General features: G+C 45.8%; 1 protein-coding gene across 1 annotated transcript in view; it reads left to right on the top strand.

Moving 5' to 3' along the window:
• Positions 1-26,299, top strand: part of Ston2 (stonin 2) — a 105,338-nt gene that overhangs the window by 40,077 nt on the left and 38,962 nt on the right. Inside the window, 1 exon segment of the mRNA XM_032908231.1 lies at positions 24,385-24,561. Within this exon segment, the coding sequence (XP_032764122.1) occupies positions 24,385-24,561 (177 nt within the window).

Below are 26,299 nucleotides of genomic sequence, written 5' to 3'. Positions count from 1 at the left end.
ACCTACTCTAGCAAGACCACACCTCCTAATAGTGTCATTCCCTATGGGCTTATGTCGGGGGCAATTACGTTCAGACTATCACACCCCTCCATTAATTAACATTTCTACCTGCTTGCCTACAGAATGGTTTGGTACTTTTCTGTGGGGACAATATATCATGCCTGACTCACTGGCTTACCTGCTAATTTGAAACTCAGTTTCACAGGAGAAAATGCAAAGCAACGGGAAGAGAGGGTTGCTCCCCATCAAGTGAACAGGTTAAATAACTATGTCCAGTGTCTGGGTAAAGCCTAAGTGACAGAAAACATGTAGCTGTTGGGAGAGGAGAGATGAGGACTTGCAGGCAAGGACACTGAGACGTCCTTTCGGGGTATTCTACCGATCCATTCCAGGGTAACCATGCCCTTTGTTAGTTTATCCCAAGTAAAGAATGAGGCATGTGTTTGGGGGTGCAGTAGAACACGGCTTAACTGATTGACTTAGTTTTTTTCCTAAGATAAAGTATCATTAGGTAGCTCTCGATGTCCTGGAACTCACTACGTAGACCAGGCTGGCCCGGTACTCTGAGATCCACCTGCCTCTGCCTCCCAAGTGCTGAGATTAAGGGAATGAACCACCGCAGCAGGCAGCGCTGTTTATATTAACAAAAAGAATCACAGCCCAGATACCTACCCTGTATGAAATGCAAACAGCGAAGTGTTCCGCATGCACAGCGGGTATCCCAGTTACGTTGTTCATGGAAAAGGACAGTAATTGTCCAGTACCGTTGAGCATGCTTGTAATTCTAGCATTGGGGTGTTTGAGGCACGAGTTTAAAGACAGCCTGGGCTGTATAGCAGATTCAGGCCAGGTGGAGATAAATATAGAAGGGATTGATAGGATGTATCCAACACTGATGATAATGGTAACCTTGACTGAGGCGTACTACAGGTTCCTGCGAGTTACTGTCATTTTTCTGTTGGGTAGATGGGTTGATGTAGTTGTTCCAAGTTGGCCTCTTTGCTTTGGGGAAGCCAGTTTTGCAAATCTGTCCTGTGTAAGAAAAGATGTGTCCATTCCCAACTTTTTTTCTGACATATTTATATATCGTTGCTTATTTATAGCAGGAAGTATATATGGTGCCATCGCCTGGACAAACATGGTTCCACACCAGCTCCACCGTTCCCTGCATATCGTTTAACCTCGGTGACCATTAGCTACCTCACTTATAGAGTGGAAGACATAATAACATAAGGTTGAGCTTGTAGATGTGTTCTGAGGGTTGCAACGAGGAACATAAAATTCCCAGGACATGAGAAGTCATTTCTCTGGTGATAGCAATATAATATCCTTTAAATTTTAGTTTCATTTTTATTGTATGTGTATGAGTGCTCTCCGTACATGTATTTATGTGTACCATGTGTGTGCCCTGGTGACTTTAGAGACCAGAAGAGGGTATCAGATCCTCTGAAACTGGAGGTTTAGGTGGGAATACTGGGAATTGAACTTGGGTCTACTACAGCCTGTACTCTGAACCACTGAGCCATTGCTCCAGCCACCGTACATACACTTATGAATTCTTCATATTCTAAAGGCAAGACGTGGTGAGTAGACTTTAAAAAGAAATTAACATTGTAGAAAAGGCTACATTTATTTAGAAAAAAAAATCTCCCTCTTTCAAAAGATTTTTTGTTTGTTGTTTTGTTTTGTTTTTGAAACAGGGTTTCTCTGGGTAATAGCTCTGGCTGTCCTGGAACTTGCTCTGTAGACTAGGCTAGTCTCAAGCTCACCAAAATCCACCTACCTCTACCTCCCAAGTGCTACAAGGCCACTACACCCAGCTCAAAAGAATTTTTTAAGTCACCTTTGATTATATAGATATATATTTTTATTTTGTATGCCATTGCACAATGTGGAAGTCAGGGAACTGTCTTTGGGTTCCTGGGATCAAATTCATGTTGGCAGCCTTGGCAGCAGACTGCTTTACCTACTAAGCTCGCCCATTTTTTACAAGTTTACCAGTATACGTTAAGAGCACCATGGTTTCAGAGTGACACTCCCATACTCATATATCCTGTGACCATAGTACCTCCCGCTGTCCTCTAACTCTGCTCCTCGTCCTAACCGCCCCCCCCCCGCCATTTTGTTGTTCCACTTTCCACTTTAATGTCTTTTCTTGGTTTGGTTTGGGTTTTGGTGACACAACAAGTTTTGTCAGGATTGCTAATAGGAGCGGAGTAAAGGACTACTTACAGAGACAGGAACAACTTACCAGAAACGTCATTACAGAAGAAAATGTCTCCCCAGCAACCTATACAGGGAGAGGCGGAGCCCAATGAGGAACCACTGAAGGGCCCAGTCTCATGCTTATCTTATGCAGAAAACCATAGCTTCTGAAAGTTCAAGAGTCCTTAGCTAGGTTTTATAAACTGCCTTATTTAAAAAGGGGGAGAGGGAGGCTTCTTTCTGTCATTTTTATGTGTAATTAAGCTTTAAGTTACTATGCAAAGTAATTAGTTACATTATGCCACCTTCTATCTCTTTTTTTGTTTTTGTTTTTGAGACAGGGTTTCTCTGTGTAGCCCTGGCTGTCCTGGAACCCCCTCTGCAGACCAGGCTGGCCCCAAAGTCACAGAGAACTCCACCTGACTCTGCCTCCTGAGTACTGGAACTACTGCCAGGCACATTATGGCTTCTTCATACACCTGTGTCGTGTGTTCTTAGTTTGCCTGTGCTCTCTCACCTCCCATGCTCCCTCTCCCATGTTCCCTCTTGCTGCTTGTCCTCATTGTGCTCCACAGGTCACTTACATGGGCAGGAGTTTCTTTTATCCTTTCAGTTCACATGACTGAAGGGAGGACTCACCTCATGTGAGTTGTGACCTAGCGGCCAACTGGCACCCATACCACAGAACTGGGATCAGAAGCTCTCCTGAGAGAGCTGGGAAGGGGAGAAGCCAGGTCCCCTCCACAGCATGGGGGGACTCAAACAACACCTCAGCTAGCACCTGGGGTGTTCACCTGAGTCTATCACTGGAGACTTGCGTCCGTTCAGACCCATCATGATCCTCTGCCTGAAGGGCGCAGGGATGGAAGGGGCCTTTCCCACCTCTGTACACTTGACCTCCTCCTTCTACAGAGTATCGGGGAGGCTGTTTCATTTCTCTGCTCTTTCAAAACAACCAGTTAATCTTTACTTTCAACCATTGGACTTGTTCTCCATCTTTAGCCCATCTGTCCTGATGACTAAGAAAGATTACATTTCTGGTGAAAACATTGCCTTTGCCTCCCAATGGCATAATGACTGTGTCCCCACCCCACCTACCGCCCTTAAGACAGGATGATGCTCTCGCCTTGTGGACCCCAAGTGCCATGTGTTTACTTTGTCGTGTCAGGGTTGCCCTCCATACCCACCACTCCCACACCCTGGTTTGTCATTGTTCTGCCCCCTCCTGTACAAGTGCTCATGCCCACCTTCCAGATGCTGTCTCTTGTACTCCAGCTTCCAGAATCCTCTCTGTGGACAGCACAGCCCCTCTTGCAGGATCTGTGGACCCAAGTGTAGACCACAGTGCCAGTATCACCCTTAGACCAAAGACTAGGGCCACACCATGAACATTGTTGTGTGATAAAAGTTTTCTTGGGAGGGTGACACACACACAACAACTTACCCCAGATAGAGAGCCCATGGCAGATCAAAGTATGGATACCATCAAATTTTAACCTAGTAAACCAATGTGTTCTATTGAGGTTACAGTATGGGTGAGGGGTTACCTCAGGAGCAGAAATGACCAAAGCCCACCCGAGCATGGGTGACAGCTCAGAACGCTGGGAACCTAGAGCACACTGTATAGCCTGTAGGCAGCTCAACATGTTGGCAAGTGTCCTTTCCAGGTGCCTTGGTGGATCTGTACCTCATCCAGGCAGCTCCACTAGTTTCTGCTTCTTCCGTGTGTAGGGTTTGGTTTCAAGAGTCTTTGCAGCTTTTCTCCTCTGAGTCTTCTTTACAACTCAGCCTGCCTCATCTGAGCCTGACACTCAGCTTTTATTGTCTACGCTGACAGGGAGGGGCCTACTGAATCTGGTCAGTTTCAGGGACTTCCTGAAGATTTTCTTGAGTGGTTTACCAAGCAGGACCTTCTCTGCAGGATGGAATGTTTCAATCTCAGAGGAAAACATAATACAACAGAGATGTAGATATGGACCACATACAAGAAGATAAAATCTTTAGTATGGAGGAATTGATGAGTTCAAAGCCAGTAAGAGACTTTTGTCTCAAAAAAAAAAAAAAGTGAAGTTGACAGTTCCTGAGGCCTCCATACTCGTGCACACATGTGCACATGCATTGGCACATATGTGAACATACATGAACATTCTTACGCATATACAAAAAAGGAAAAGAAAGGTGTCTTGGTTTTACCTAGTGTTATTTGGATTGTAGCAGAACTGTTTGTCATAGTGTATGCAATTGTATTACCCAGAAGAGTCTAAAAGTTCCAAGGGCTTTCTAGAGCTCTGGGAGTCAGCAGGTGTCCCCCACCCCATCCAGCTGCTACAATTGCTGACTCTCAGTTGCAAGAACTCAAATTCACTTTGAGGCCCCATTTCTGTCAGTGAGAGCATAGGTGAGCAACGTTTGATTTTTTTTTTCCCCAAGAATAGTATTCAAGGCCAGAATTTTGAAGAGGGGGGAAACTTAGATAAGAATAGTAGTTGATAATATTTCTATTTTCCAAATGTATCCTTTATCTGTACATTTATTTAGAATGTATCTACAGTTCTCAGCTTCCGTTAGAAGGAAGAGTTGTCAGATCATAACTGTGGTGGTCATGTTAAAGGACGGAAGCTATTGAGAGACACGACTTTTCTGACATGGGTACAGCCTTCAATCAATGTGAAATCACAAACTTGGCTTAGGGGCTCAGACCAGAGTTCACCAGTGTGGTTACGATCAGCACTGTGTATTGTGAGAAACGTTGTCATTTTTATAGTGCTTGGAAGCCAAGGCAAGAGAGGCAGGCTGATCACTGAGTTTGGGGGAGGGGGCAGGGAGCTCTCAAATGCAAGCTTTTATTCCTTCTTCGTGTAGCCTGTGAGAAAAGTAGAAAAATCTCTCTCCTTTAAACCAAAGAAGTAACTGAGGCATAGTAAATTTCAATGATTTGTGCTGTTCTATCAAATTAATATTGATATTAGGAATATTATATCAATTGATATATCAGTACATATCATTCACTACTGATGGACCTGTCATATGTCATAGATTATGCATTTATATTTAACAGTATTTCCCACTGCCTTCTCATGCGCCCATGCCTACCTGGCTCATATATACAGGCCTCCAGAATCCTGCATGCAGACTGCCCCAGGACCTCTTCCAGGATCTGTTTACCTGAGTATAACCCACACTGCTGTGTGTAACCTTTGGACTTTGGATGCTAGGAACTGTGAAGATGAGGGTGGGACCCTGATAGCAGCAAATGGGGCTTCTCCCACGAGGACTCCATATAGTTCACAGTGCCATTACTGCAGGCTGGAGGCAGGGCTGAGCTCCAGAGTTCAGGGGGCTTCTCTGGCTGTTCCTGCATCCAGTGGAGGCTAATAGTGGGGGCAGATGCTCTGCCAGCCAGAACTCTTAGCCAATTCTTACTACTAGAAAGTCTAGGATGCAACTCTGTGCCCATAAAGAAACTACAGGTTTTCATGGCACACCTGACTCAGATGTTATTGAAGTTGTGCTATATATCTCCCTTGATTGAAGTGACTTTTTTAAGAACTTCGACTATTGTCTTTCCCCAGCTTAAAGTGCACTCTGATGTGTTTTGACACATGAGCACCCATGAAGTCATCTTCATAATCAGGATAATGAGCAACCCCCCCCACACACACACACAGTGGGACCAAGGCCCACTGTCATCCTTTCTGCTCTCTTTGTCCCCAACCCCTTCCCCAGACACCCGCTACTCTACTTGCTGTCACTGTGAATTCATGGTGTCTGAATCATGTATGAATGGACTTAAAAGATAGACTCTCCACTGTGCCTGGTTCCTTCACGTAACGTAATTCTTTTGAGCACAATAAATGTTGTTCTAATCCTTTCTATCAGTGAGGAATGCTCTACCATTTGCTTGTAGTGTTTCATTATATTGACAGATAAAAACAAACCCAAGGCTTTTAAATAATTTTTTGAGATTTTAATACATTTGCTTTAATTTCCCCCTTCCTTTTCTCCCCCCCAAAGCCTTCCATGTATCTACCCCCACCCTGCTTGCTTTCAAATTCATAGCCTATTTTTCTTGTTGTTACATACATACATGCACACATGCATGCATGCATATACATACATACTCCTAGAGACATAAATTCAGCCTGCTCAGTCCATATCAGGTTGCGTGCACGTAGTACATTTTCAGGCTTATCAATTTGATATTGGATAACTGACGGCCAAGTTCTTCCCTAGAGAAGACTGTTTTTCTCTCCCTGGTCTTGACTCCTTAGCTGCCTGCGGTTCTCTGTCTACCACTGAGGCTGGGTGAGCTCTCCTCCTTACCTGTCAGCACATCTATTGCTGTCTTCCTTGTACACAAAGATAAGTTTGTGACACTTGTGGACCAAAGTCATTGCTCCTTGTCATTTTGCCTCTTAACCTATAAAGGCTAAAAATAAAATCCTCACCACTGCACAGGCTAAAATGAGCAGCCCTGACCGTCTGGAATATAACCACAGTTACAAGAAAAAGACTAAGCCAAGTGTGCTCATACACACCTTTAGTCCCAGCACTTGAGGCAGAGGATCTCTGTAAGTCTGAGTCCAGCCTGGTCTACATAGTAAGTTCCAGGTCAGTCAAGGCTATAGTGTGGTCATGTCTATTATTACAAAACAAAACAAAACAAATAAAACAACAGACAACAAGAACAATAGCAAAATGACTAGATTGGACTGTGCTTTTTTTGACTTTGAACTTCAAACTAGGTAGACTGTTAGTCAAGTGCTTGCTCCCTGCTGCTAGCCTGGGCTCAACGGTCTTGGAAATCCAAAAGAAACGAAACAGGTCATTCCAGGATCTTACCAGGATGTTCAAGAGATCTACACTGTCATCTGCTGGTGCATGTTGATACCAGGCTAACCCAGGACAGCACAGCTGTACATCCCACCTGAGCTCATAAAGCCTCCATGACTTCCTGTACCTAACCTATGGCCGCCTTAACCTGGAGGCTGTAATTTACTCTGGGGTTTAACTTTCCCTAGCCTCATCTATAAATAGGCTCAGGGGTGGTAACGATTGTTTAAATTAAATAAAACAAATTACCTAATATTGCCAAGTAGACAGTCTATATTTAAAAGATTAAGGTTTGTTTACATGTTCAAACAATAAGATATTTATTGCTTTTAAAACAAAAACAAAACAGAACATCACTGTGGGGCTCAAGTTGGCCTGGAACTATGAAATCAAACTGTGCAACTCAGACTGACCTTAAACTTCTGGCAATCCTCCTGTCTCAGCTTTCCAAGTGTTGGGGTAATAGGCATGAACCACTATGCTCAGCTCAGATTTCCTTTCTTTCTTCACCCTCCCTCTCCCTTTCCGGGTTCCCTGCCTTACTTTCACTTTTCGGATTTAATAAAATGCCTATCAAAATTCCAAGTGAACTAATAGGATAAACCATTTTCGAAAGAAGAAACAGGAATGGCCAATAACTACGTTGAAAAGTATCCAGCAGTCCTAGCTTTAAAACCAATGCAAATTAAAATTACATTGACGTACACCCTTACCCAAGTTAGTGTAGTCATCATCAGGAATTCTAACAAAGCAAGAAGGCTGGAGAGGATATGAGAGACTCGGAGCCTTGACTGACGGCGGGCGGGAGTTCCGATTAACATAGCCATTGATTGCGGACATCAGTTTGGAGGTTTCTCAAAATAATTAAAAGTCAAACTGCCACATGACCCAGCTATTCCCAGGCATGTGCCCGGACAATCCCATACCTTATCCGTGCTCATCACTGCTATATTCAAGGGAACAAGGAAATGGAGCCAACCCAGATGTCCACCAACAAATGAGTGGGTAAGGATGTGGTACATCCTTATATGGTACATACATACATACGACATAAAGAAAAATGAAATGTATTGACCCAAACTTAGGAAAAAAAAAACCCTCAGAGACACGTTCTCCCCCTCATATGTGGATGCTAACCTGGAGTGTGTACATGTATGCCGTGTAGCCAGGGCTACACAGAGAGGCCCTGTTTCAGAAAAGAAAAAGAAAGAAAGGGAAGGGAAGGGAAGGAAAGAGAAGAGAAAGGAAGAGAAAGGAAGGGAAGAGAAGAGAAGGGAAGAGAAAGGAAGGGAAGGGAAGAAAGAAAGAAAAAAAAAAAAAGCCAAACCAACCAACCTAAAGCGAGCTCCGAGGCTTCAGACCCGCCATTCTAACTACACAACTTCGCTGACGTGTACCAAGTGTGGACTGGGCAAGTGTGTGCCTGAGGGGCCTCCCAGATCCAGCTGTGATGTTTTGTTTGTGAGTTAATTACAGCACAGTGACTTCATTAATATTTATTTTTACATATTTAAATCAGTGTGGTGTTTGTTTTTTGGTTGGTTTTGCTTTGGCGTTGGTTTTTAGAACAGACCCATCCTTCTTTGGTTTTGCACTGACACCTCCTCTAACTGCTACTGAACTTGGCTTCCTATTCCCCTTCAGTGTGAGTCCAAATACCACCCCTGACAAGGACCCATGGGATGTCTGCTTAGATTCATTAAGAGCTCCTGTACCTTGAACACTTGCTTCCTGAGACCTACTAGACCAGTGGTTTACTGTGCCCTTTCTTCCCATCGCCTTGCTCTCTCTGGCTCTGTCTGTCTCTTCTTGCTGTCTCTCGTTTTAGCAGTCACTTCTGAGAAGTAAAAAACCCGACTTAGTGCTGGAAAAAAAAAAAAAAAAAAAGAGCTCCTGTAAATGACAGACAACACGATTTAATTCTCAGCATGGAACACTTTGTGTCTGAGAGCTGAGATGTGTGGGGATGTCTGGCTACCAAGACCCAGATATCCACCAGACACTGACACCTGAATGGTCCACGTTTTAACTCCATTCTGGCTCAGGAAATGGTATAATGACCCAGGATTGTTGCTCAGTCCCCTGATTACTCTTCCGTCAGATGCCAGTCACAGACAGGGTGCCACCTGGACGAGGCAGAACTAAGGTATCCCTGTGAGTCCAACTTTGATTTTGATTAGTTAGCTGTAACTGGTCACAGGACTTGGGGAAACACTGAGTGACGTCGGCCAGCTTATTACAAAGGTGAAAAACCAGAGGGAAGAGATGACAGAGTGCCAGAGTCCAGCTCCGGGCGGGATAAAGAGGCTGACCGAGGGTAAATCAGGAAGTGTAGAGCGCAAGGTAAGGAGGCCGACTGACTGAGGGTAAATCGGGATAGCTCTTGTGTTTATTGGGACCACTATGACGCACCCTAATACCTTCAGTGTGTATCCCTGTATATGGCAGAAGATCAAGCCAGTCTAGCTCAACAGAATCTGCTGCTCAAGGGGCAGTCCAGATCTGGCCATTCATCCTGTAAGTCACACACCTAGGGAATCAATCGTGGGCGCTATTCTATACTGATTAACTGAACATTTTCCTGTGGGACTGTGAAAGGCACCCTGGTTCCCGGTTGAGGAGGTTTTAAACCCCAGAGACCCTGAAAGGTGTTTCTCCTGACTTCCAGGAAACCAGGCCAGTCACTGGCCCACAGCCCTCCATAGATTTGTGGCCATCAGTCACGTAAGGGCAATGTCCCAAGCCTCTCCACAGGTAGAGGAAGTGACCATAGGTCACATAGGCTCAAGACAGATCTCCATTATAATGAGGTACCTAAAGGCCTGGAGGCTTAGCCAATCACCTTTTCTTCCTAGACACTCCTCCCTGCAAAAGGCATTTAATCTCAGGCTCACTCTGAGAAGTGGAGTACAGTTTTACTCATCCACTTTTTGCCATGACAATAAACGCCTTAAAACCACAGGCTGTCTCTTTTCATTGGGATCTGCCATGGGGAGCAACAGAGAAGGCCTCCCTGTGCTCCAAGGGGCAACAAACTCAAGCCCACCGCCATCAATCCAAAGACTCTCCCCCATGGGACCAGATGGAGATTCGCCTCTCTTTCCCCCTCCGCCCCTGGCTAGATCCAGCCTCATGGGCCCCCATTCTGATCTCAGCTCTTCCACAACATCCCAGCAGTGCCTGGATGCCCAGGAGCCTGAGAACCTGATGGCTCCAGCATCCTTGCAGGTCGAGCCCCCGAGCTAGCTCTGGCTGTGTCCTGCTCTCAAACTGTGCTTCCCGAGCCCCAGAGGGGTGTCCTGAGGCTTCCCACAGCCCAACATCTGCCCAGCAGCAGCTTAGGGTAAGCGAGGTCAACTTCCCCGCGTCCAGCCTCCCCAAGAGGCCCAAGCCTGTGGTGGAGCAGACACAGGACCCCCACTAACCTACAATTTCCCTCAACTGCCAAGGCCTCAGACTCTGGGTCTGGACCCATTGTTTCTCTCAATGGCGTGCGTTCATCCTTGGGACCAGGGGTAAGAGTCTAAGAGTTCCTAGACCAACCTTTTAGTTAATAAAGCTTTAACTTATCTATTCTTGGTGCAAACAGGGGGGCCACGAAGGGGATTTTTGGATTCTTGGGTAGGAATAGGCACAGTTGTCACACTGTGTTTCCACAGAGGTGGAGATCTATTTTTCTTAGAATGATTTTGTACACATTCACACTCCCTATGAAAGCCCATACAAATCTCCCAAAGGAGAAAAGCATAAGGAGACTCCCATAGCACATAGTGAAAATCATCAAAGGTGAAAGCAAAGGATGCTGGAGAACTGTGACCCTCCATATTGATATGAGGGAACCTTGTCAAGCAGTAGTGGCCGTCACAGGGTCCACACCAACAGTGCAACATTCATTAGAAACAGCACAGAGCTTTTGTGCCCTCCGTGGGCACGCCCCCTCCCAGAACTCTCTTCATGCGCAGTTATCTTTGGGGTATTTGTGGAGGCTTCATTAAGTAGGCCTGTAGAATACATCAGTGGCTATTGACTATCAACCCAATCTTCAGTCCTTACCTCCTCAGAGTTCTGGGAGATGAGGTCAAAAAGTCCAACTCTGATCACACATGTTTAGTTCTCCTGACAGCCAGCCCAGACCCTGAGGATCTTCCGGAGTCTACCCATTAAAACAAAAGAGTCTCTGGCCATTCAGAGGAATCTAAGGAATTTAGAAGGTCTATGTCAAGAAGTGGGTTCAAGTACCACATCATTAGAACAAAAGATTTTCCCAGCACCCTTCTCCACAGGGGAGATGTAGATTCGGATAAATAGAATGGATTCTACCTGAGAAAACAGGCCAAAGACCATATCTATAAATGTATGCCACAATAGCATGCCTTCACATACATGCTAGGACCCCAAGGCACCCACTTGTATCATAGCCAGTCACATCGTCCCCATCGTGTTGCCCACGGCACTGTGTATTCTTGTGTTCCTGTCTACCATCCTTGCTGTTTACAGCTCTTTTGCTCAGTGTGTTTTGTCTAGAATGCTGTACCTGGCGACCTTCACTCAAACCACTCCTTGGCAATTTCTTGTTCCGTGGAAAGCATTCCCACACTGCTCCATTTAACCAGGGTTTTCCAGCAATACTTATTGTTGGCCTCTTCTCTCCTCCATTGTACCTACCCATCCTTCAATTGCTCTGTGTGTGCCGGTGCACGCTCTTACACATACCTACACACAGACGCACACAGATGCACACAATCAAAAATAAGTTGTTGAAGATATTATGAAATGTTTCAGGTCCATAGTTATGATCTGGTGCTCTCTCCCTATAGACTCCTCCTCTGCCTTCCTGGTAATGGTAGAAAGAGGCACATTTCCCACTTGACTGTTGACTAGCAGATCAGTTGTATCCCTAGAACCTCTCTCCTCCTGAGAGGGGAATAAGAAGCTGTTTGTTCCTGTTGTGTGCTTCTAGGTGCGTACCTCTCTACAGACCCAACTCACTTTGCACTTCTCCTTAGGTGGAAGCCACAGAGCGCATGTGATGTGTGAGACTTGGACAGTCTGAGAAGAACATGGCTAATGCTTGTCTGAGAATCAAGAATATATGGACGTAGAGAAAGATAATGGATGGTGTACACAGGTTCTTTGAGACCTAGCACTGTGAATGTCACCTCCCCTACCATATTAGAAGGGGATTTCAGCCACCATTCTAGAACTGATCAAGGGTCTCATTTCAATAATTCAAGGCCAGAGAGTAGACTTAGCATATCATCTTCTTCTGTTGTGAGGGGGCTTCAGTTGTGCCCTCATATTTAAGTAAACAAAGAAAAAGAAAAAATTATTTAAGAAGAAAAAGATGAACAGTTGTTCAAAAAACTAATATTTTGCCCGACAGTGCGGGCACATACCTTTAGTCCAGCACTGAGGAGGTAGAGGCAGGCACCTCTCTTGAGTTTGAAGCCATCCTGAACTACAGACATGGCTGGTCAAAGCAAGGTATGATCACAACATGCAACATAGTTATTGGCGATGGAGAGACAAAGGCCATCTCAGAGTGGGACTGTGAGAGAGAGACACAGACCAACAGCAGACAGAGAGCAACAGGGAGTGAACAGGAGAGCAGGCTGTGATGGTGGGGATCCTTTGTAAATGGTGCATTTAGCATTGGTTTGTGATGACAGAGCTGTTGGTGTGGAGTCACTGATTGCAGGCTGGGGCTAACGACAGAGCGAGTTCCAGGTCACAGCCACAGAGGGCTACACAGAGAAACCTTGTCTCAAAACAAACAAACAAACAAAACAAAACACCTAATATCTCACTTCTTTATAGGTGCTTCAGAGACTTAGTACTTCCAGCAGGAAGGAACGGGGTGTTGGATGTGGCACATTGCTGGGTCCCTGGAGGTGGCTCAGGGATCTGTAGATGGGTTTTCAGTGTCATAGTCCCCCCTGATCCTACCAACACACTGGAGCCTTGGCTCACATTCGAACTAAGAATCTTATGAGATGAAGGTTCTGTGTCACATCGGCGTGACTGACGAACCTCTTGGCTTTGGCACAGAAACACCGGGGAAGACACCTCCAACCGCCCACTTCCAAGAAGATAGGAAGTTGTTTCAGAACAGGTACTTAGAACCAAACCTTCTCTTCAGACATAGATCTGAATGTCACCTACAATGACAATGATTTCTCCTTCAGACTGGAGTGACATAGAACATCCTGACAAAGGTGAAAATATGACTAGAGAATCTGGTTAGAAAGCTGTGTGAAACCAGGTAGTTCCATGCAATAGCATATGAACTCATCACCAGGGGGATGAGAAAGGGTGACTGGCTACTGGTACAAGGGCAGCTTGAGTTCTCACTCAGGTCAGTGCCTGTAAGAGTCCAAGTTCATACACCATTGGTGTGAACTAGTCTTCATCTAACCAGCAACTGCCTGGCTTGAATACTGCCTCTCCTGACCTCATGAAACATATATCCATGAGCCGTAGGGGCATTTTTTTTTTTAATTCTTTAAAATTAGAACAGGAAAAATAAAAATGGCGTGTGGTTGTTGTGAAGTTTATCACTTGTCCATTGAATTGATAAAATAATCAGAAAATGGGAGTTAAAGAAGAAAGGGGAAATCCTTAAATCCCAGCAGACAGGAGGCAGAGGCAGGCGTCTCTCTGAGCTCAAGGTCCTAAGATGTGCCTCAAGTCTGCGTCGGTAGCCTACCGAGGCCATTCCTCCCACAAGCCTCCCACTGATGGCACTCAGCATCCTTTTGTTTTGCCAGGTCATGGACTTGGGACAAATCCAGTTGCCTACTCTGAGGAGTTAAAACTATTTGTGATCCATTTAATGTTGACTACTGGCCTTAAGGGAAACTCTACTGTTTTGTTAGAGAATAAAAAAGTCAGTGTCTCTCACTGGGGTTTGTTCCCTGCAAAGATGAGACCAAGTCTTCATTAAACCGTTTAACGGTTGTGGGGTGGGGGCACTCGCCTCTCATGCCATGGCTGGCAGAAGTCAGGCTAGCGTGTGTGGGATTCTGGGAGTCTTTGTTCGTGCGCCTCCATGGCTCTGGCGTCAGCTAGCTCTTCTTAATAGAAAGGAGGGGAAATGTGGCTGCGAGCCCCAGTCATGCAGCTTCCTCATGGCTGCCTTCTTCCCTCTGCCCCATGACTAGATTTAAGTACACTGAGCATCTTAGTAGAGCGACTTTGCGCCTAGATCAGAGTTCGTTGCTTACCTTGTAGGTGGTGTGTGAGGGTGGAGAGAAGAATGGCTCGGAGTCTCGTCTGTGCTTGTCACCTGTTCGGTGGCTTTCTCCCCTCTCTCCTAATAGTGACTGTGGTCCTGTGGGGCTAGACTGCATCACTCAAACACCGCCCCAGCCCTGGCTCTGCCTTCTCTGGGCAGTTTCCCAGTGACACAGGGTTAGGACTGCTGAGAGAGGGTAAGCGGGATAAGAAAGAGACGAGAGTAAAGACGTTAGCACCGCTGGGCATGGCGGCTCACTCCTGAGATTCCAGAATTCAAGAGGCCAGGAGAATTGCACATTTGAGGCCAGCTTTGCCTATATATCAAGTTCCAAATCAGCCTTGGTTATATGACAGGACTTTGGCTTTAAAAGGCAGGAAAAAAAGGAATAAAACACACACACACACACACACACACACACACACACACACACCTCACTCAGCACCATATGACACAAGAGATCCATGTCCACAGTTCCAAAGATACATGGGACTGGAATCTGCAACGGCAAGTACCCGGAGTATTACTACCAGTCCCAGCAGTCACTAAGAAAGGCTAGCGTGTAAAGAAAAATACGTCTGTATAAATGTGGCCCCTGTCAGTAATGAAGTTGATGGCCTAGGCTAGGCAGGAAATAGGAGGTGGGACATCCTGTAGGCAGGAAGGATTCTGAGGTAGTTTAAGACACACAGGATTTCCCCAGGGAAGATGTGACAAGACAGGCACATGTTACCTGAGCACAGGTAACCAGCCATGTGACAGGATGCAGATTAGAATAAATGGGATATTTTAAGTTATGAGCTAGTTAGAGAAGAACCTAGCTATATGGCCAAGGTATTTATAAAGTTTGAGCCTGAGTCTTATTTCTGAGAACATAGGGCTGGGAGGAAGAGCCAGACCTAACTTTTACACTAGTAGTTTACAAACACTTGCATGCACACACACACACACACACACACACACACACACACACACACACACACACACACACACACACACACACACACACACACACACAACTTTGTATTCACTCATAGTTGGATATTTTAGCCTCCCTTAAATGTTTCTTTCACCTGTGGTCTTAGTGGCCACACTAAGGGGTGGGATGACCCTTTCCAGGAGTCAAATATAAAATATCCTGCATATCATATACTTACATGATTTGTAGCAGTAGCGAAATTACAGTTATGAAGTACCAACAAAAATAATTTTATGGTTGGGGTCACCACAGCATGAGCAACTGTACTTAAAGAGTTGCAGCATTAGGAAGGTTGAAAAACACAGATTTAGGGAAACCAATGGGAAATGATTAGTACCCAAGTGTGAGGAGAAGTCTCTTTCAGCCTTTTCTACTTCCCTCCCTGCCTCAAGGAATCATTAGACAGCTCATTATGGCTCACTTTTCAGAGGGGCAGGATGAAAATCTGCGTGAAAGGCACCTGATCGCGGGGTACTGGTGAGCCCGGAGCCAGTGCTAACAGTGATGAGAAAGGAAGGAACCCTTGCTCTGAAGGAGCTGTGCTGGGAAGTAGACCCCGTACCCCATCAGTCAAATGCTGACTAAACAATGCGCTTCTACTGACCCCTGGTTAGAATTCACTGTGTGTGAGGATGAAGATGGGTCTCCTTGAGCTACAAAACAGCCAGTGCTAGGAAAAAAAGCCTTTGGGAGGAGGGGGAGTGGCTACGAATGCCTTTAAAACCAGCAGAGGCAGAGGCAGGTGGGTCTCTGAGTTCCAGGACATCCAGGGCTACACAGAGAAACCCTGTCTTAAAAAACTGAGAGAAACAGAGACAGAGAATGAGACAGACAGACAGACAGATAAGCAGACAGACAGCTTTGTAATCTTGCAAGCCCTGACACACTTCACAGATCAGAGCCGAGGTCATCTTGTCTGCTCCATGCAGAGTGTTCAGGGAACACAGACAACCACCATCACTATTTAGTGTTTTAAATACACAGGCAGTGGCTCTGTAACAGGTGTCATGGCGGCACCCACCTTCTCCTCTTCATTATGACAATGAATTCTCAGTGCCGAGGAGTGGCCAGCACTTGCTGACCTTTTCCACAGTTAGGTAGCCTAGCAGCTTGGTTCAGTGCAGCTCTGTGTTCATTAGGCTACAGATGCTCCCCCAACTACAGTAACAGCGGCCGATGTTTCCTCAGGACCGCCCTCCCACCATGCCTGAGTCCTGCTCACACTTCCCCCTCCCCACCTGCTAAGAGGCAAGCTGCCTGACTGCACAGAGAGCGTTCTCATCAGGATGCGTCTGTGCCAACAGGCTGTGCAGCTTCTGCCCACCTGCCTTTCAGGTAAAGCAGCCTGACTTGTTTGTACTTGTGCAGCTTTGAAGAGCCAGACCTGGACCTTGCTGATGTAAGGCAGATTCGAGCTGATTCATGTCCTCCCATCTCAGGTCTCCACCCACACTCCTCACCCCATCCTATACTTTGGATCTGAGGTCTCTGGCTCTCTTGTTTCCCAGAGCTGCTGGGACAAATGAACACAAACTAGATGCCTTAACACAGTACAGATTTATTCTTTTACAGTTCCAGAGACCAGAAATCCAAACCCGACATGGTTTTAGGGTATCAAGTGACTTCTGGCCATCCTCAGCACTCTTCGGCTTGTAGTAACATAACGCCAGTCTCTTTCTCCACTTTATATTGCCTTCTAGCCTATACTGCATTGCGTTTCTCTTATTTATTTATTTTATTTATTTATTTATTAATTATATGTAAGTAGCTGTCTTCAGACACACCAGAAGAGGGCATCAGATCCCATTACAGATGGTTGTGAGTCACCATGTGGTTGCTGGGATTTGAACTCAGGACCTCTGGAAGAGCAGTCAGTGCTCTTAACCACTGACCCATCTCTCCATTGCATTTCTTACAAGGAAAACAGTGATTAGATTCTGGGGACCCATTCTAATCCATCATGACTCATCTCTGTAAAGTCCCAATTTCCAATTAACATTCTGGAGGGCTAGGGCATTATAGCTTGTTGTTTAAAGGATATAGTTCAATCTCCTGTAGAGCTAGTCAGTTTTCTGTTACTATAGTGAAAATACCCGAGATTATCCACGTATGAAGAGAAAATATTTACCTCGGCTCACTTTCCAAAGTTCTTGTTTGTATTACTTACTTTTCGTTGCTGTGCTAAAACCATCACAACCAACAGCAAACTCAAGGAAGAAGACGTTTGTGCTGGCTTACGTTTCAAGAGGGAGAATCCCTGCCAGGGACATTACATTCAACAGGCAGAAACACGAAGCTGAGAAGTCACATCTCAGCCACACCAAGGAAGGAAGGAAGGAAGGAAGGAAGGAAGGAAGGAAGGAAGGAAGGAAGGAAGGAAGGAAGGAGAGAGAGAGGAGAGAGAGAGAGAGAGAGAGAGAGAGAGAGAGAGAGAGAGAGAGAGATAAAACAGGGAGGCCATAAACTAAAAGCACGCCCTCCGATCGTGTCCTTCCTCCAGAAAGAATCCACATCCTAAAAGCTCTCTAACCTCCAAAACCAGCATCAGTGGGGACCAAGTCTTCAAATGCATGAACCTCTTGAAGACATTTCTCGAAACCTCCATATTCTCCATGACCAAATTGTTCATCCTAGTCCGAGGCCATGACAGAGTAAAACTGCAGACCTCATGGCTACCAAGTAAAAAGAAAAAGAGAAGGGTAAGAGTCCCACTGTCTTCTTCAAGTGAACTTAAGACCTTTTACTAAGCCCCACCCACTGAAGACTCCACACCTCCCAGTTCCCGCTGGACCTCCCAGTTCCCGCTGGACCGAGGCTTCCATAGGAACACTGCTGAACCGTGGCACCAGCCGGGTCCTAACACACCTCAATTTCTGAATTGTTAAGCAGATATATGTGGAAGTTTGTTTTACCTTTTTCTTCCACTTTCATACATGTTTGAGATTTTCCACAATCTAATGAGGAAGATTCATTTTGCAAATAATCTCTTGGAGACTAATTTGAAGCCGACGTGGCAGCACAGGCCTTTAGCGTCAGATCAGACAGACAGATCTCTGTCTCCCAATGATGACTCATTGGGGCATAGGTAACAGGGTTCAAATACTCTTGATACCAGTGGACTCTCGGTGTTTCTTCCTTCCCATTGAGTCTAGAGCAGCTGAAAGATTCGTTTCTATCTTTTTTTTTTTTTTCTTTTTTTTTTTTTTCAGAGCTGAGGACCCGAACCCAGGGCCTTTCAAGTGCTCTACCACTGAGCTAAATCCCCAACCCTGTTTCTATCTTTTTAATGCTACCTATTTCAGTGAACAACTAACTGAGTTACTATTCCTGAGGTTGGGCTCTTTTCCAATGATCAGTGATGGTTCAGTATAATTGAGACAAAGAAACAACATACACTCATTAGCCATGACCCCCCAACCCCAGACACGAGGACTCCTCTAACTCACATGAGAGGACATGGGAAGAGGGAACGAAGCTCCTGTGTGCTCCAGCCCCGCTGAAAGTCACAGTCTCCTATCAAGATGGGACTCAAAGTGACATTGAGAAGAGGTCAATTTCTCTGTCTTCAGTCTTCGAGTGAAACATACAGCGTTCACTCAACTGTGACCACCTTACAGGATCGTGAGTCACTGCTCTTCCTCTCTCAGTCCGACATTTGTCACTTTGTCTACCAGGCTTCCCTTGCTTGGCAAGGCGTGCAGAGAAACAGCAAGGCAACAAACAGCTTAAGGCTTAAGCCGTGAGATACTTCCGAAGGTTGCACTGGGAGGAACAAGACCCAGTGAGCTGACTTTGAAGGTCTCTGTTTTGTTTTATTGGGAACAAGAGTATCCGTTGAGAATATAAGAAGGTGTTGATTCATATTATTCCTGGACAGTGTTTCTAAGAATGAGTCAGGAAGAATGAGTCAAAAAAAAAAAAGGTCAGTTCCTCAACTGACTTTGAAACTGTGATAGGTAAGCAGGGCGTGGTGCCGCGCTTCTTTAATACCAGCACTCGGGAAGCAGAGACAAGGAGATCTCTGTGAGTTCAAGACCCTCCTAGGCTACAGAGTGAGCTCCAGGATAGCAAGGACGTATAGAGAAAGCTTGTCTAAGATTTAAAAAGAAAAGAAAAGTAAGAGGGGGACAGTAAAGATTATCAATACTAGTTAGCTGTATTGATTGCCTACTAGCACCACACTTATGACACATTATGTTTGGATGCACACTGTGTGTTAGAGTCTCCTGTGTGATAAAGGGTTCAGATGCACACTCAGTTTAGAATGGCTTCGTTGCTCAGATAGCATAAAAGACTATGTATGCTTAGAAAAGACGCGTGCAACCTATGTCATTTCTTTCAGTAGTAAAGAGGGGCTGTCTAAACATGACATCTGTATCAGCTGCTCCAAGTCTCTGGAGAGACTCCAGAAGAGAGGTCAGAAAGATTGTAAGAGCCAGAGATTGGCAAGGAGTGCCGTGAGATGTGGTTTTTCTGGCTATGACAAGAGTGGTGCACCCCCACCCCCAGGCACCCGCAGGCTCCCAGCAACAGTGGTTACTTGCACAAGACTGGGCCAACATTCCAGGGTGGATGGAAGGGTCAAGAGGCCCTACGCCTCCCTGAGCTGCTACAGAGTTAATGGTTGCTGGGGAGTCACCATTCACAGTGATGTAGCCCCAAGTAAGTCACCCTTGCCAAGTAAATAACCCCCTACTTGCTTGTACTGAGTGACTCTAATTATATTCAGTGTAATGTGTGCATGTTTATGCACACACACGCACACACACACACACACACACCAAAGCATGAAAGTAAGAGAGGACTTGTTGGGAATAAGAAAGGTTTGGTAGGAGGGAGATAATGGAGGATACACAAATAACTATAACAAAGTACATTAGTACATTGTGTGTGTGTGTGTGTGTGTGTGTGTGTGTGTGTGAAATTATAAAAGAAAACCATTGAAAATTATTTTTTAAGAATAAGAGACTATTTGAGGCACTCTCAATCTTGTTGTAAGATATCATTTATCAGGTTGGCTCAGCAGGTAAAGGTCCTGGCCGCCAGTCTTTTTTTTTTTTTTTTTTTTTCCCGGAGCTGGGGACCGAACCCCAGGGCCTTGCGCTTCCCAGGCAAGCGCTCTACCACTGAGCTAACTCCCCACCCCCCCCGGCCCCCCGGCTTTATGTGACTTACATTCCTGGGATCTGCATGGTAGAAGGAGGGAACTGATTCCCACAAATTGTCCTTTGGCTTCTCCACATGAGCCATGACATGCATGTGTATTATTCCTCCCCCCCCCCACACACACACATACACACAGAGTAAAAAAAATGTAATTTAGAAATATTTATTTTTTTTTAAGATTTATTTACTTACTTTATGTATGTGAGTACACCGTAGCTGTCTTCAGACACACCAGAAGAGGACATCAGATCTCATTATAGATGGTTGTGAGCCACCATGTGGTTGCTGGGAATCGAACTCAGGACCTCTGGAAGAGCAGTCAGTGCTCTTAACCGCTGAGCCATCTCTCCAGCCCTATTTATTTTATTTTTAACTGTGTGTCTATGGGCTGGTGCAGAGTATATAACATGAATGCAGGTGCCTGAAGAGGTGTCACATTGCCCTGGAGGTGGTTACGGGTCATGAGCTACCTGATACGGATACTGGGAACTGAATAACAACGGTTGCCTGGAAGAGTAGGATTCACTCTTTTTGGTTTTTGAGACACAGAGAAACCCTGTGCGTCCTGGAACTCACTCTGTAGACCAGGCTGGCCTCAAATTCACAGAGACCTGCCTGTCTCTACCTCCCAATGCTGGGATTAAAGGTGTATGCTATCACCACCCAGCCAAGATTCACTCTTAACAAATGAGCCATCTCTCCAACCTCTAAATGTAATAATAATAATAATAATAATAATAATAATAATAATAATAATAATAATAATAATAAAACAAAATCATAATAAAATCAAAGCAGATTTTGTTGATGAAGTCTGGAATTTATAGAAAGGCAAGCTAAGATCTTCAACCAGAACTCTTTTAATAGTGTTCGTCCTCGTAAATAAGTTCACAATTCTACTTGAAGAACAACTCATGTCAAGATCAGGAGCTTCGAGACTGTTTTCTTTGTTAATACAGCAACTTTAAGCATTTCCAGCACCCTCCCCACTTGCTAGCGGCACACCCACCCCATGGGTGCTTTCTGTAAAATGGGCTGACACCAGCCTCTGCTTCACAGAAAAGGGCTGAGTCATTACGTAACAAGAACTTTAAAGACAGATGGTGAGCGCTCAGGGAGTGTTGGTCTGCACTATTGTCGTACCACTGGCACATCTGTATTTGATGTGAGGTAGGTCTGAGAGCACCGGTCCTCACCTTTCCTAATCCTGCAACCCTTTAACACAGTTCCTCATGTTGTGGTGACCCCACAACCATAAGGTTATTTTTGTTGCTACTTTGTAACTGTGATTTTGCTGTTAGGAATGGTGGTGTAAATATCTGTGTTTTCTGACGGTCTTAGGCGACCCCTGTGAATGAGTGGTTCAATCATCCCAAGGGGTAATGACCCACAGGTTGAGAACTGCTGTACCAGCGTCCATCCCTGTCCTGTTCCATCTCATCCTGTTCTCTCCCCCACTCCCCGACTCCCCAGTTCTACACATACGCTTCAAGTAAAGGTTAAACCAGCACCGGTGTGGGAAGCCAACATGGCCGGACTTTTAAATGTGTCCGATCTCCCGGAACCCGAATTACGGAGTTGTGATCGACAGGTGAGCACAGGGAACTGTTAATGGCAGTAACCCCACGTTTTAGACTCCCCTTACTTTACTTCCCTCCTTCCATTGCTGGGGATCGAACTCTGGGCCTGTGCATATGCCAGGCAGATGCTCTTCCGTTGAGCATCCTCCCCAGCCCTTCCCTACCCTGAGTTTTCTTGACTGTGATGTGCTAATAACAGTTCAATATGCTGATATGGACAATACTCTTCTATACCATTAAGTTAAAGAAATGTGCCGAATAGCACATCAGGGGTATACTTTAGCCGGGGTGTGTTATTTTAAAAAATGTATTCATTGTGGCCAGAAACCTAAGAAATTGCTAGTGGTGCTTTCCTCTGAGGAACGGGGACTGGTTTGGGGAGGAATGGGAGGTCACTTTTTATCTTATACTCTTAAACATCACTTGAAAGTTGCCACAATGGATTTTTTTTTATAAATTTAAAAATAAATTTTGAAGATGAAGAGAAAAATACAGTAACCTGCTTCCATATTAGTGTCTACTGACGCCAAACCATCCCCTCTCATCAAGAAAAGCAAAAGCCAAAGTCCCTTGAGAAAGGATTAAACACACGGACTCCAGGCTTGCAGATTCACAATGCGTTTTAGCTTTTTAAACATTTCTTTTGGAGAGGGGTGGAGGGATGGATTTTCATGGCCAGGTTTCTCTTTCTAGTCCTAGCTGTCCTGGAATGCACTTTGTAGATCAGGCTGGCCTTGAACTCACAGAAATCCAGCTGCCTCTGCCCCCAAGTGCTGGTATTAAAAGCATGTGCCGCCACCACCTGGCACACGTCACATTTAATAATTTGACTACCAATTACAGTTTAATGCAGTCATCCAGCATGACGAAAAAACCATGAAAGCAGAAACTAGGAAAAGACAAAGCTTCACCTGGCTGCTTTTTACAATTTTTTTTTTCAAGATTTACGTTCAGTTGTGTGTGTCAGTGTGAATATATACCATGTGTGGGCAAGGTGCCCTTGCTGTCCTGAAGGGATTGTTGGGTCCCCTTTAGCTGAATTGGGGTTCTCTGCAAGAGCAGCAGAAATAAATCCCCCTCCCCCACCCCTCTTCCTTCCCCTTCCCTTCCCCACCCCTGAACTCTTAACTACTGAGTCATCTGTCCTGTCTTCCCTTCTCACTGATCTTTGGTTTTTGTTTTAGTTTACTCTAGTTTAGTTTAACTAGTTTAGTTTAGTTTAGTTAGTTTAGTTTAGTTTTTGAGACGGGGTCTCACTTTGTAGCCCCGCCTCGATATGTAGAACAGGCTGGTCTTGAGATATATCTGCCTCTGCTCGTATTACCACACCCATCCAGTTTACGTCCTGAGATAGGGTCTTACTAAGCAAGCATCCATTGGTGGCCATCCCCTGCCTTCCAGAGTGCTGTGAGTCACCTCCCCTGGCTTATTAAAAGCTTTGAGAAGATACAATGAAGAAACCTTCTTTCACTTTTGCCCACAGACTTTATGTCATGAGACATCAGTCACGGAAAAGCTATGTACCATTTGAGGAAAGGTGTCTTGGTCTTAGGTAACGCGAAAGAGGGTTTTGTTTAATGGAGCACAGACGTGCCTGGCGGTGTTCCGGAACACTACGAGGTCTTGAATTCTGACAAACCTGGGTCCAAAATCTGGGCTTTCTACTCAGTGGCTGGCTGAGCAGGATCTCAGTGTACCAATCTGGGAAGGAAGCAGCTTACCTCCATCCTCAGAGCATCTTAGGGTTAAAGGAGAGAAGGGTCTGGCCAGTGTAGAGGCCTTTTCCCTGGAGTATCTCTGGGTATCTATCTGAGAAAGGCTTCCTTTCAGGATGCACCCTCCACCAGGCTACTAAGTAACAGTTACCGTGTGGATCCATTTCCCGCATCTCCCCTTATAGACTCCTGTCTCCATAATGTGCATCTTATACAAAATACAGTCCACAGGCAGCTGAGCAAGCCATTTCTTTAAAATCCAGCCTACAGGTTATTTGAGAAGTACATCTGATTCTCTAGCTCCGGACTCTTCCAGCCTCTGCCCCAGGGTAACCATTCACTTTCTGGATGATTCAGTGTTGATAACAGAAGCAGCAGAAACCGACGTGGGGGGTTCAGTCTAAAGCCTCTGTCTTTTGTATGTAACCTTTGCATTACGTTCTTGCCATCTAATCGCCAGGAGTTATTTGCCTCAGTTATGCACCTAGTCTCAAGACGATTTACCTCAGAGTTCAGGAAGTAATAACAAAGGAATCGGAATGCGCTCTCAGGCAGTGGCTCAGAAGAATCTCCCAGTCCGCCTTGCCTCTCCCTCCTCCTGGGTGTGTCTGCCTGGGAGGCCAGTGAGTAACCTGCACTTTCCCCCCCTTCATCTTGGCCCTTCCCACCCAGACAAGAGCACTGAGTGGCAGACAGGCAGGCAGACTGCGGGGAGTCCTGTTGAAGCATGCACGGAGCACACCTCTACCCGCACCCACCACCAGGACCCCTCACCACCACCGCCACCTCCTTCAAACGGGAGGATCCAGAGCCCGCGCCAGGGTTCCCAGGGGCACTCTGCTCGCTGTGGTAAGAGCTACTTGCAACCGAATCTCTTCGTGGACCCTGTTTGCTGTGTGTTGGCTTTCCTGTTCGGTTGTGTTGAGGTGGGAGAGTTTCTGAGAGGTGTTCTGTTTGGCTAGTTCTCAGTGGTCCTGAGACAAAGAAATGTCTTTCTCTGGAGCAATTCATTAGAACTTGTAACCTGATAGCCTGACTTAAAGCAAAACTTAAGTCACTCATGACTTCTGATTGGTATAACTTACCCTTTGGGCCTTGGGGAGAACCTCCATGCCAAACTTCACCTCCACCAGCCCACTTCCCTTCACTTCACACGCCCCCCCCCCAATTGCTCACCAAATAACCAAATAAAACAGTGTCAAGGGCTTGTGGTCATTTTAATGCATGGGTCCTACTGACTGATTTATTGTAGCGCACATCTGATTGCTATAGCCTTAAAGTAAAACCTGCATGACATTTTTGGCTGAAAAGCAAAGAGAAAGTCCTATTTTGAAAGGTTTTACTGTGGAGAGGTGACAAGAGGTGGTTTGGGGGATGGGGGAGCTTAAAAGATAAGTGAGTTTAATTAAATTTATGTGAGCCTGAAAGTATTAAATTGGCAGCATTCCAGGAAGAAAAGGGTCTGGTGTTTTGATGTGAGCTTCCCGTGATATTTAAGGGAGAGAAGGGAGATCTTTGTACAGTATGCTGAGGGCTCTGAGGAAAGGGTCGGCGGGCTAATGGAAGAGGCTGGGAAACAGGTTTCTGGTGTGCAGCTCTGGCCAAGGGCTCCTCTCGCCCAGTGCTGTGGGTGAGAGTCATTCAGAGCAATCAAATAGTGCATTGTTAGCTGTGCTGCAGTTATGAGCCGTAGAATGCCCTGGCATTCGAAGGAATAAAGCTGCTGCCTCCGGTTCCTGGTCCAGCCTCAGCTAATACCTGGGAGAGGGAAATAAAAGAACAGTGTGTTAAAGGCGAAATAAGGCAACCGGTGAAGTTAACTCGATCGCATCGCACATTTGAGACACGATATGCTCTCACCAGCCCTGAGGAATTATCTCGTGATTGCATTAGAGTGGGAAGACGCTGAGCTGAGAGGCAAGCAGAACAGAAACCACGATTGAAATGGCCCTAAGCTGAGGCGCCCTGCGTGATACATGTGGACGTCTGGCACAGGCTCAGGTGCCGCTCGAATGCATCATTCTTTGGCATCTCGGTGGAGGCGGCCCTGGGATTCTGTACAAGGAGCTGCCTCTGCCGTACATACCTGGGCTTTTGAGCAGCAATGAACAGCTAAAAACAAAACAAGGAAACAAATGAGGCCAGGAGAGCACTTGAGTCTCCCGCTGGTTTGTGAGAGTTGAGGGGGAGGGGATCCCGGTGAAATGCTCCTCCTCCTGTCTGTAGGAAGCCCCGTGTGCCTTCGGCTGAGGAGTTGGTAGCCTGCCTTCATTGTCATTATCGGTGTTCCTGGACTGGTAATGCCAGATGTTTGCTTCCTTATCCGCGTGGCTTCCCCTCAGCTAATTAGAAGCTGAGAGTGACTGACTGCCTCCCAGTCAGCCAGCTCTTCATCTTCTGATCCAAGAACGGCACTTGTTTTGACGCCAAGTGGTTGAGAAGCGGAAGTGAGAAACCCAGTGGCAGAGTGGTTTTACCTGGAAATTACAAGTTTAAATCTGTGACTGTCCAATTATGACAGAGAGCAAATGGATGATTACCGAGCCAACCCAGACAGTGCTTGGCACTGAGAGCCTTTCTGGCTCTG

The sequence above is a fragment of the Rattus rattus genome, chromosome 7 (genome assembly GCF_011064425.1).
Source record: "Rattus rattus isolate New Zealand chromosome 7, Rrattus_CSIRO_v1, whole genome shotgun sequence".
NCBI lineage: Eukaryota > Metazoa > Chordata > Mammalia > Rodentia > Muridae > Rattus > Rattus rattus.
Note: the sequence above shows the minus strand (reverse complement) of the source record. Positions and strands in the feature narration are given on the sequence as shown.